Here is a 12,254-nt window from a genome sequence, read left to right on the forward strand (position 1 = left end):
CTGTGTTCCAGCACTCAGCAAGGCGCTGAGGAGGAGTGAGCACCTCTTAGCACTCTGAGGCTTAAGTGAATAAAACAGCCAGGATCCCTGGTGCAAACCACCTGGCCAGCCCCACTATGACATGGCGCCCACCCCTCCTCCCCACAGAACTAGAGGGGCCAAATCCACCTCCAGGGTTGCTGGGTCGAGAAGGGCCTCAGGACAGATGGACAGGGCCCCAGGCTGTGCTAAGACACACGTCTTCCTGAGTGCTGGGAGTTGCAGCCAGCCACCGTCCATCATCCGCATGGAAGCGGAGCCAGGAGAACCCAAGTACAGCACCAAGTGACAAATGCAGCTGGGGACCCATGTGCTCCCTCCAGGGCAAGGCTTTCTTGGATGGGCATGACCATAAGAACTGTCAGACTGGGTCAGACCAAGGGTCCATCAAGCATAGTATCCTGTCTTCCGACAGCGGCCAGTGGCAGATGCTTCAGAGGGAATGAACAGAACAGGGCAATTATCAAGTGATCCATTCCCTGTTGTCCACTCCCAGCTTCTGGCAGGCAGAGGCTTAGGGACACTCAGAGCATGGGGTTGCATCCCTGACCATCTTGGCAAGTAGCCATTGACAGACCTGTCCTCCATGAACTTATCTCATTCTTTTTTGAACTCCGTTATAGTTTTGGCCTTCACAACATCCCCGGCAATGAGTTCCACAAGTTGACGGTGCGCTCTGTGAAGAAGTACTTCCTTATGTTTGTTAAATCTGCTGCCTATTCATTTCATTGGCTGACCCCTACTTCCTGTGTTATGTGAAGGGGTAAATAAAAATTCCTTATTCACTTTCTCCACGCCAGTCACGATTTTATAGACCTCTCTCATAGCCCCCCTTAGTCATCTCTTTTCCAAGCTGAACAGTCTCAGTCTTTTTAATCTCTCCTCATATGGAAGCTGTTCCAGACCCCAATCATTTCTGTTGTCCTTCTCTGGACCTTTTCCAACTCCAATATATCTTTTCTGAGATGGGGCCACCAGAACTGCATGCAGTATTCAAGATGTGGGCATACCACGGATGTATATAGAGGTATTATGATATTTTCTGTCTTAGCTCTCCCTTTCCTAATGGTTCCTAACATTCTGTTAGCTTTTTAGCCTGTGGCTGCACATTGCATGTGACTGACAGGTGTAGGTGCGACTCCGTGGAGATCAGTGCCGTTCACTCAGCCTCAGGCAGGCACTCCAGCACTGAGAGCGTTCGGGTTTGGTCACTGCCGGTTGGGCCCCACACTCACTGCAGCTTCCTGACGTGCGTCACGGCAGACAGCTGTTCTGAGCCAGGCATGGGGCAGGCAGTGCTGAGCACCACACGCATGCACACCCCCAGCCAGATGCCATTGGCCCAGTGGGACTATATGCTGAAGGTGGGGAGGGCTGGGGAGCTGGGGCCATCTCCTGAGGCCCCCTTGCAGCTGGGCTGGCTGCCAACCCTCCCACCAAGTGCTACACTGGGAGGTGCTTACAGCTCCCAAATAGCCCCCTCTTCGCAGGGGAAGTGTGAAGTGCCACCAGTGCAGCTCCATGCATCCCCCCTTATCCCCCACGCGCCAGGGGCTGGTCAAAGCAGCCTGCTGGTTCCACTGCTGCCAAATAAACCAGCTGGGACAATGTCTTACACTGGGCTGCTCTTCCCATGTCTTCCCGCAGGAGAGCGCAGACACCCCAGCCACTGCTCTCAACACTGTCACACTGCCCAGCCTGAGGGAGCCCAGCTCAGGCCTCCCAGAGCAGCCAGAATTAAGTCACTCACCTCCCAGCAATCCTTCCTTTGGGTGAGCTACTGGACACTTGGGCTCTGCACTTGCACTGAACCCAGCCCTGGGAGCGCAGCACACCTGTCCTGCCTGAGGGGGAGGGCTGCAGCTGGGTTTGTTAGCAACGGAGACGTGTGCATATGCGGCCGCCCAGAGGAGCGTGGAGGAGTGTGCGGCCGCCCAGAGGAGCGTGCGGCCGCCCAGAGGAGCATGTGTGCATGTGGAGGAGTACGCACGTCCATGCATGAGCATGGCTGCCCATTTTTAGGCTCTACCTTTTCGTTCTTTGCGTCCGTGTCCAGCTCTGCTATCTTAGCCCACTTCTGCCAGAAGTTGGGGTCATCCAAGGAAATGTCAGTTCTGTTCCCTGAAGCGACAAAGCTGGCCTGGGGGTGAAGGAAGAGCCAGTTAACAGTCTGCAATGCATCCTCAGCAACAGCAAGAGAGGCTGTGTGCTCCCACCTGCACCCTGTCTGTACGGAGAAGGGATCACTACCAGCAACCTCTTCATTTGCTAAGGGGGTCCAGGAGCCAGGGTTGTTTCCAGCCCCCTGGAAATTCAGCCCTGGCAAAGTATAAGAGGTGGGACAGCCCCACCCTGTCCAGCAGCGCCCAGATTGCCAGCCTTGGGAGCACAATGCAGTACAGCTTTCATGGGCTCCCTCCTCTACAGCAGGTGGTTAGAGCTGAGCTCTGATGGCACTGACGTACGGTGCGCTGCACTACCCCTGGCCAGCAACGGGAGCATACAGCAGAGCCAGCCATTACCCCCTGTGCTTCAGGGCTACACCCCCCCAGAGTCAGGTCCTATGCAGCAGGAGGGAGGAGACAGAATTAGGCCACTGGGGTCCAAGAATGGATATTGAGCTGGTGTCTCTGCTCCATAGTCACAGGGAGGACAGCACTGCAAGAATAATGGCCCTGCATCTCCAGACTGCTTGCAGCCCCGGCTATCAAGCATGAGTGCACTGCTGCTCTGGCAGCAGGGGTTCCATGGGGTGGACAGATCCACAGACGCTGAGCACATGGCAGCAGGGGTTCCATGGGGCAGACAGACCCACAGACGCTGCGCACATGGCAGCAGGGCTTCCATGGGGCAGACAGACCTATAGACGCTGAGCACATGGCAGCAGGGGTTCCATGGGGCAGACAGACCTATAGACGCTGTGTACATGGCAGCAGGGGTTCCATGGGGCAGACAGACCCACAGACGCTGCGCACATGGCAGCAGGGGTTCCATGGGACGCACAGACCCATACGTTTTGTGCACATGGCAGCAGGGATTCCATGGGGTGGGGGCTGGACAGACTTTGGATAAATGTGCTCAGGTCCCCAGGACAAGGCCAACCCTGCAAATTCCCCTGGGATCTGTGAGAGAAGCTTGGCTCTTTCCTTCTCCCACTTCCTCCCCACAACAGAGGGCGCAGGCCTGGCTCAGCCCTGAGGGATCCAGGACAATAGATTTAGCTGGGGCAGGAGAGAACACACAGCCGGCCCTGCCACTGGGATGCATCTGTCAATCACTAGAAGGAGCAGACTCCAGCTCCCTCCCTAGGGCCATGGGACCTCCAGTGGTCCCTGTTGAACAGGTTCTGGACCGGGCAAGGTCTCTGTGCAGCCAACCAGTATCACTGGGGCCTTCATGACAGCCCTTTGTGCAGCTGTGGGGCAATGCAGACAATGACGCACATAGTTGAGGAATGCCTGCTGATTATGTTCAGCAGTGGCCTAAAAGAACTGCATCATGCCACTGAAGATGCCATCGCATGGCTAGATGACTATGCACATGCTAAATAAATAAACTGATGCGCGAGTGAGCAAATCTGCAGAGTACAAGGGATCTCCTCAGAACAGAGCAACATCTCCTGGAGGTTCCTGAGGCGCGGGAAGGATCTCTTCCAGAGCTGAGAACAGAACCCCCATCTCACTCTAACTACTAGAACACTCCCCCGCACAGCATGGATTGTGCGGACACCGTGAGAAATCCAAAAGCCTGGGAAAGGCTCCACAGGAGACATCCATCCTGGGTGAACTAGACAGAAGCCAAGCTGAGCTGCTCACACAGCCACCCCTTGCTGCCAAAGGCTGGCCACGACATTCCCTCCTACACCCGGCGCCCTCCTGTGCCGCCCCGCTTTCTGTACCACCTGGACTCAGCTCCTGACCTCAGCGGGGTGGGACCCAGCTGCACTGACACACACAGGGATGCTCAGAAAGCAACAGGCCAAGCCAAGACCAGGGAAACGAAGTCTGTGTCCCATCTGCCCAGTGCACCCCACCCTTGCCCTGCCAAAGAAGGCAGGCAGCTCCCCAGGCAGTGTAAACGGCACCTTGGCAAAGGTGGAACCCTTCCCCTCCGACTGGATAGTGATCGTTTGGGTTCTGCGCTGCAGGATCTGATCAATATCTTCCTCGCAGAACTTGGAGCCTTCATCTTCCTCGTCCATTAAAGCCCCGTATGCTCCTTTCCGTAGCAAGTCTTCGACCTCCATCTTTGAGAGCTGCTGCACCTGCAAAAGATACAGGATGTCAGCACTGTGCCAGCCGCCCCAGAGCCGGGGCTAGGCTGGGAGTGCAGGCATGGGGGACGGAGGCTCCCTCCCCGAGCCAGCCCTTGAAGGAAGGGGCATCTAACAGTCCCAGAGCCATGGTACTAACTGGAACTGCAGCGCCCATCCCTGCAGATGGTGCCTATGGAACTGCGAGAGCCTGCAATGACTGTGCTAGACTGCAGCTGGATGCCCCCAGACACAGCCCGCTCCTGACCCAAGAGTGGACAGGGAGGGATCTGGGTGAGATCAAACAAATACACAGAGGGAAAGTGAGGCAAAAGGCTGGGTAAACCACAGCCCCTCTGCCTGGCTGCCCCCTGGAACTCCTGTTAATGCAGCCGCCCTTCTGGGCAGGGGACCTGCCCACACACTCGCAGCAGGGCTCTGCAGCTTCCTCTGGGCTAGGAATGATCCAGTCAAGGTACAAGACTTCACCTTCTCCACACTGGTACCTGGCCCTTCTCCTACCCCCACCCCCAGACACTTCCCTGGGAATCAGGACTGTCACATGGGTGTGACGGGTCTTTAAGCTATTTTGTTTATGATGCCATGGGGCAACTGGCCACCCCTGCTGGTCACAGTGCTAGGAAAGTTCAGAGTCCGAAATGGGAGAGCCCTACAGGCCCCGGCCCCCAAGACCCAGGCCCAGCTCTGTTACTGGAAGCTGTTAGTGTGCTTTCACACTTCCTGCTAAGCTGTCATGACCTCGTCTCGCTGGCAGCGCCGCCTGGGCACAGCAAGACCACCACATGCCCTCTGCTCTCTCGCAGGCAGTTCCCATCCATGGTGGTTAGTTTTGATAGCAGGGGACAAGGCACCTTTGGGTACACTCAGCTCCATCAATGTGGGATCTCAGCGCCCCCAAGATCCTGGGGTAGGCTCAAAACTCAGTCCTTAATGGACATTCATCCATCCAGAGCCACAATAAACCTAGCGGGGTGGAAGCCTCTGCTCAGGGCAAGCCAATGGCTAGATGAGCAACTCTAGAGCTGGGATAGCAGGGGGCTGCAGGTCAGGCCTGAGGGGCATTGGCAGCGCTGGGGGGCTGGGCTGGATGCTGCAGGACAGGACTGATGTCCATGGCAGAGGTACCTGAAATCTGTTCTGTCAGGGACATGGATCCTCCTCAGGGTCTGCATGAAGCCTTGGCTCCACACACTCACCCGTGCTGTGCGGGCAAGCGAGTGGGATCTGTCCTGCGCTATTGGCCACAGGCCTACTCCGGAGGCTCAGTCCTGCCCCCCTCTGCGCAGCCAAGGGCACTGGGGGCACGCACAGACACAGTCACTCGGGGGAACACGGCAAGGAGCCTTCCCATGGCAGACAGACAGGCAGCCTACCCCGTTGGTGCTGCCCTTGCGGTTGATGTCCTGCAGCACGGCCTTGTCCAGGCCCAGCTTGAGGCTGGCCTTGTCGAACATCTCGCGCTCGTAGGAGTTCCTGGTGATGAGGCGATAGACCTTCACGGCCTTGCTCTGCCCGATCCGGTGGCAGCGCGCCTGTGCCTGGGACAGCAAAGGTCACAGCGTCAAATACAGCATGCGGGCAGCATAGGCACGGCTCTGCCTGCAGCAACCACTACAGCAGCCCTAGGGCACAACGGGCTGAGCCCAGCCCTCACCCCTGCCCGGAGCACAACGGGCAGAGCCCTGCCTCCGCCTCAACAAGGTGTCCTAGCGCTGACCTGAAGGACCCACCCCTAAGGAGCCGCCTTGGCCAGTCAAGGGGCAGTGAGCGCCATGTGGACGTGATGCAGAGGCCTGTTCTGGACTCAGCACCCCCTGCACCTGAGCTGCCCTCATCTGGGGATTCCATTCACGGCAGTGCAGGCCATGCTGAAGCCAGGAAGCTCTCGGCGACCAACTCCGCATCCCCCGACCCCGCGGGGGCCATGCTGGAGCAGGCACCCGAGGGGAGGGAAGGTTCCCCCTGCTCCTGACCCCCCAGCACAGCTGCTCCTTACTGTGCGGCACTTCCAGCACCACTCTGCTCTGGCTGCCTGGGCTGGCCTTCTTTAACTGGCCCTAGCTGTGGGTGGTATCTTGTCCCGTGGTCCCATTGGCTGTCCCCAGCGATGGGCGGGGCCTTGTCCCATGGTTCCAGTGGCTGGCACACAACTCCTCTGCTCTAATCAGCACTATTATTCATGCAAACCCCCCCACCCCTCTCGCCCCACCAACCCCATCACGGCCCTGCTCTGCAATACCTGGAGGTCGTTCTGTGGGTTCCAGTCTGAATCGAAGATGATGCAGGTGTCGGCAGCTGTGAGGTTAATGCCCAGGCCTCCCGCCCTGGTGCACAAGAGGAAGACGAAGCGGTCTGAGTCCGGTTTGCAGAAGCGATCGATGGCAGCCTGGCGCAGGTTCCCGCGCACCCGCCCATCGATGCGCTCATAGGTGTATCTGTTCAGACAGGGAACGGGGGACACGGCCAGGTCACCATACAGCCTGCACCATGCAGAGTAGGGCATCTCATCTCCGCAGACCCAGCTCCTGGAGCTACGGGGTGCCAGCCACCAGACTCAGAGCTGCTCTGGCAGCTCCAGGACACTCATTCCATGCAGGCACAAGGACCCCGGCTTTCCTGCTCCTGGGGCCAAGGGCAGCCAACCCCATGTGGCACAGGGGCCTACGGGCTGTGCAACACCTGAGGGCAGGAAGCGCTGCCGTTCTGGAGCAGAGACAGGGCCAGGGGCGGCTCCGTCAGAAACCTGTGTAGGGGCCTGCGCTGCTCAGAACTCTATGCCTGCATTCACAGGAGGCCAGCAGGAGCCCACACTGCAACAGAGGGGGCCATGACCTGGCCAGCAGACCCTGTGGCCTTGCCCCTGCCTGACCCTGGGGGCAGCGTTCTGCAGGGTTCCCTCCCACCGAGGCTCCCACACAGGAAGGCAGTGCAGCCTGCACCTGCTAGCTCCGGCCCCAGTACACAGTGGGTGATTGTGGGCTGAGGACACTCTGCTCTGCTGGTCATGATGGATGTGGCCTCCTGATAGGCATCCTGTGAGTTAAGCAACTCGCACAACCTGGGCTCCCTGGGGCCAGCCAGCGCCAGCTGTTGATTCCCCACCAGGAACCAGACTTCTCCTCTCTGTGGCGGCAGGGCCACTGAACAGCATGTCAGCTCAGCACTCGGCCACGAGGCTCCCATGGGCTCTGGGGAAGGAGCGATAGGCACAGGGGAGCCTTAGCCCACAGGGTCCTGTCTTCACCCGGACACTCCCAAGACGGGCCAACAGACAAGCCAGGGTGTGCCCAGGGAACGACGCTCTAAGATCTCTGGGCGAGCCAGCACTGAGGGGGGCTCTCCGGACAAGATGCTGCACAGTAGGAACAGGCCTCCACACTCACCACTGGGGCAGATGGTAGTGAGGCTCCCTGGGAATATTGGATAGGTGGGGCCAGATCCACTCCCATCCCCACCCCCACTCCCCACACGCTGATGGCACAGAGCCGTGTGACGCTGCCCCAGGAGGCAGACATATTCCCACAGGGTAAGAACAGAATGAAAGAATCACCCCCTTTGTGGCTATGGTACAACAGGCATGGGCAGGGTCCTGAGGCTGCTCTGTGCTGGGGGAAGCACACAGGGGTGTGCAGGGGCCTTTCTCCACAGCCTGCACTGAACACAGCTCGGCTACCACCCGGCTTGGGACCATCACTCATTGCAAACTGACCTCAGAGCTCACTGGCAGTGGGCATGACAGAGCATGGCACAGGGTGGGTAAGCCCCGCTGATGTAAGGATCCAGGAACTAGAGCCCAGGTCTGCAGAGCCTGAGATGGCTGACGTTCCCACAGTGCACTGGGAGGCCATGCAGATCCCCAGCCATGGGGCAGTGTGGAGAGCAGGCGTCGCAGAGACCAAGAGTGACAGCCCTCTGACTGGCCAAGTGTCCTATTGAACCCTGGAGGGTGCCCCAGGAAGTTGTCTGGGCACTACACGGACTTTGGGCCTGCTGCAACTCCAGAACCTCGTCTCGGCCTCTGACCCTGGCCTGTCTGACCCTGGTTCCTGCCTCCAGCCTGGTACTACTGCTGATCTCTGATCTCCCACCCCGGCCTGACTTTGACCCTGAATCTTGCTAATTGAACCCCGCTCTAGCTCACTGACTGCCATCCCTGCTGTGTGGACCCCAGCCCAGCTGTGACCGCTAGGTTCCTTACAGTGGACAAGGCAGGGTGTGAGCACAGTGGGTGAAGGGTGTGGGCAAGGCAGGTGAGGGTGAGGAGCAGGGCAGAGAGGCTGGATGGGCTGATCCATGTAAATAACAGAGCAGCATCTCTAAGCCATTTTCCTGCCACTTGCTCTGGCCACTTCTCATCTCCCAGCCACAGCCCAGTGTGAAAGTAACTGGAGGGAATATGGCCGTGGCAGCTGCGACGGGGGGCTGGAGATGGGCAGAGAGAGGGGCCAGGAGCAAGGGTCTATGCAGCTACCAGGACACCCAGGATCTCCCCAAGAGCACCTGGGAATGGCCCTGACACTCGAGCATCACCCCGATCTACCACCACTCTCCGCAGTCTCCCACGTGGCTCTTGCCTGGCGCTCTCCACCCTAGCCAAGGGGGAGCTGGGCGAGACTGAGTGCTGACTCAGCGGTGCAGGGAGCACACCAAAGCCCAGTGACCCCTGCCCTGCACACCTGGCCGGGCTAAGCCCCTGGAGGCTTAGCACAGAGGGGGAGACCCAGCTGGCTGGGCTGCAGCGAGGGGCCAAGAGTCTGGGGTGGGCGAGTAGAGAATGGAGTGAGGAAGAGGAGGCTGCTGAGGACCAAGTGAGCAGCGTGTGCTGAAGGAGGAAAGCTGCGGTGAGCTGGCTGCAGCTAGCTGGGCCCCCCCAGGCGGCGGTGCTGCTTCGAGAGCAGGGCGTCGCCACGCTCCCCTGCACTGCACACCAGGGCACAGCCCAAGTTTCTTGCCCAGCCTGTTCTGTGTGGGCAGGGAGGGTCGAGAGGGCATGTGCCCAAGGACTGGAACACACAGCAGGGCGGGAGGATTGGGGAGTGCCAGGCAGCGCTGTACTGACCGCCTCTGGATGAGATAGTCCTCCAGGATGTCCAGGCAGCGCACCATCTGGGAGAAGATCAGCACCTTGTGCCCACCGGCGATCAGCTTGGGGAGCAGCTTGTCAATCAGCACCAGCTTGCCAGCCGCCTGGATCATGGCCTGCAGCTGAAAGTCCAGCGCCTCTGGGCTGTGCGACTTACGGAAATCTTCCAGGATTTTCTCCTCCGCCCCTACAAAGCAGAAGGGGAAATCAGGCCTGGCTAGAGCTGTGGCCCACCTGCGTTGCCCGAGCACAGCCATCCTTGCTGCCTGGGCACAGCTGCCCTAGCCCTGCTCTCCACTGTCACACACCACGGGGTAGCAGGCCCCAGCTGCTGCCAGAGCCAGGCCCGACACCCGAGCCAGGTGGTCTAGGAAGCTGGTAAGTGGCCAGAACTACGGAGAGTAATGACTACACCTCACTCATTGCCCCGGGGTGGGAGCTGCTGAAAAGCACCAAGGAGCCCCTCACCACCATGAGGCAGGGCAGCTGCAGCACTGGTGCAGCTCATGGTGCTGAGGAGGTTGGGCATCTTGGCGTGTCCTGCCCCTGGTGCCCCATGCCCTATGGCTCACCGTTGATGAGATAGGGGTGGTTGCAGCACTTGCGCAGCTCCATCATGGTGTTGATGAGGTTGGGCATGTTGTGCTGGTTGGCGCCCTTGGACAGGAAGGAGAAGTTCTTCTCTAGGATGGCCCGGTAGTATTTCTTCTGGATGTTGGTCAGCTCCACTTCGATGATGGTCTCCTGCTTGGGCGCCAGGTTCTTCTCCACATCATCCTTCAGCCGCCGCAGCATCATGGGCTTCAGGATTGACTGTAACTTCTTCACCTGCCCAGGACAAGCGCAGACGCACTGTCCCCCCCGCCGTGTGCATGGCAGGCAGTGAAGACAAGTGCAGAGCCCTCTTGGGGCAGCCACCATGCACGTGAGGTCTCTGTGCTAATCTCCTCCCAGGGACACCAAGGCAAGTCTGTTCTGCTGACACCGAGAGAAGACTTCTCCAGCTGCCAGCCCTGCAAACTGCACTGGGGTCTGAGAGCCGGGCTGGGCTGGGCTGGGCTTGGTTACACCCGTGCAGGCCCACTGCTTTCACCCGGGCAGGTGTGTGACTACCTGGCCGTGCACCCAGAGCTCATAAACACTTCTGCCAGTGAGCCTGGCTTCCTCCCCAGAGCCCAGCTCATTCCCAGGAGCAGGCAGGCCAGGGAGCAGAGGGTCTGAGAGACGCCTGCTGAGCAGAGGCCCTTGTGAACCTTCACTGCACAGTTCACTGCCTCCCTCTGAGCACCCAGTTTATACCCAGCTCCTGCCTAAAGTGAGCCTGCCCCATATGCCCCAGTGCGATTGCTCCCCTTGTGGGCACAAAAAGTGTTGCTGTCACAATGCAGACAGCTGCTCTGAACTGTTGTGAGCAGAAGGGAGGTCCAGGGCTCCAGTCCCACTGGGATGCTGCTTGCTTTATGGCTCCATGAGCCCAAACCCGCTGCACAGTGAGGAGGGGCAGACTCTGCAAGCTCCACCCAGGCTCTCAAACAGCAGCAGCAGAGGCCTCCAGATGGACACAACACCAGGGATTCCGGAGGGGGTGTGCAGAACCAGCTGACTGCGCATGGCAAGAGCCTACCCCAAAGGGCACAGCTTTTCCAGAGCAGAGCCACTGACACATGGATTTAACTGCCCCCTTTGCGTCTTTACATTGGGGAATGGAGAGCAGCAGGAAGGACGTGTGCACAAGGGTGATGCGTACGCATCCAGAGATTGTGCGCTGTATGCGTAGGGTCCGTGCAAGTGAGCATGCAGGGTGTATACTGGATGCAGAGGGATGTGCTGAGCATGCATGGGGTGTGAGAGTGCTGAACATGCAGAGGGGGGTGTGAGTGTGCACAGAGCATATAGGAGATGTGTAGAGAGTACAGGGGAGGTCGGGGGTGCTGTGCGTGCATTAGGGTGTGTGCTGTGCATGTGCATGCAGGGGTCGTGGTGAGCGTGCGGGGGCATGCTATGTGTGAATAGGGACTGTGGGGTGCATGTGGGAGACTGGGGGGGCTGTGCGTCCAGGGCATGCAGAGCATGCGGGGGGGTGCTGGGCATATAGGGGGGTACTGGGCGTGCAGGGGCTGAAGATATGCTGGGCATGCAGGGCCAGGGAGGGGGGCAGGGGCCTGGGCGTGCAGGGCCTGGAGGGCGCTGGGCGTACGGGCGACTGTAGATCTGCTGGGTGTCTGCGGGGTGGGGGTGCTGGGCGTACAGGGGACTGTAGATCTGCCGCATGTCTGCGGGGTGGGTGCTGGGCATATGGGGGACTGTAGATATGCTGGATGCGTAGGGGCTGTCAGGGGGCTGGCCAAGCGAGGGCTGTGGTGCATGCGGGGGCTGGGGAATGCTGAGCACACAGAGGTTGCGGGGGGCTGAGCACACAGGGGCTGAGCATGCAGAGGCTATGGATGTGCGGGACATGCGAGGAGTGGCAGGGGATGTGCTGGGTATGCGGGTGCCGTGGATGCTGGGTGTGCGGGAGCTGGGGATGCTGGGTGTGTGGGAGCTGGGGGGTGCTGGGCACGTGGGGGCTGGGGAATGGCGGGGGATGTGCTCGGTACGCAGGTGCCGTGGATGCTGGGTGTACGGGGGCTGGGGATGCTGGGGGTGCTCTCAGGCAGGATCTTCGCTTGCAGCAAGGAGGAGCCCTATTGCCTTCGCTGGGATTAAAGTTAAGCATGTGTTTAATTGTGTTTCTGGATTGGGGCCCAGGTGTGCTGGGCCCCGCCTTCACAGCTGCTGGGCCCCACCCCCACAGCCCTGGGCCCTGCCCCCTGAGCCTCACTCCCACAGTCCCTGAGCCTCGCCCTGGGGCCCCGCCAG

The 12,254-nt window shown here is 59.6% G+C and overlaps 1 protein-coding gene across 4 annotated transcripts in view; it reads right to left on the reverse strand.

The window, feature by feature from the left end:
• The window catches only part of CHD6 (chromodomain helicase DNA binding protein 6), a 183,052-nt gene that overhangs the window by 55,299 nt on the left and 115,499 nt on the right, over nucleotides 1–12,254 (reverse strand). For all 4 annotated transcript variants that reach the window (XM_073309956.1, XM_073309953.1, XM_073309955.1 and 1 more), the window contains 6 exons: nucleotides 9,968–10,223; nucleotides 9,372–9,582; nucleotides 6,552–6,747; nucleotides 5,686–5,850; nucleotides 4,124–4,303; nucleotides 2,069–2,179 (listed from right to left, as the gene is read on the reverse strand). In XM_073309956.1, coding sequence (XP_073166057.1) covers nucleotides 2,069–2,179; nucleotides 4,124–4,303; nucleotides 5,686–5,850; nucleotides 6,552–6,747; nucleotides 9,372–9,582; nucleotides 9,968–10,223 — 1,119 coding nt within the window. The remainder of the gene's footprint in view (nucleotides 1–2,068; nucleotides 2,180–4,123; nucleotides 4,304–5,685; nucleotides 5,851–6,551; nucleotides 6,748–9,371; nucleotides 9,583–9,967; nucleotides 10,224–12,254) is intronic.

This window comes from Lepidochelys kempii, chromosome 13 (assembly GCF_965140265.1).
Source record: "Lepidochelys kempii isolate rLepKem1 chromosome 13, rLepKem1.hap2, whole genome shotgun sequence".
NCBI classification, from domain to species: Eukaryota; Metazoa; Chordata; order Testudines; family Cheloniidae; genus Lepidochelys; species Lepidochelys kempii.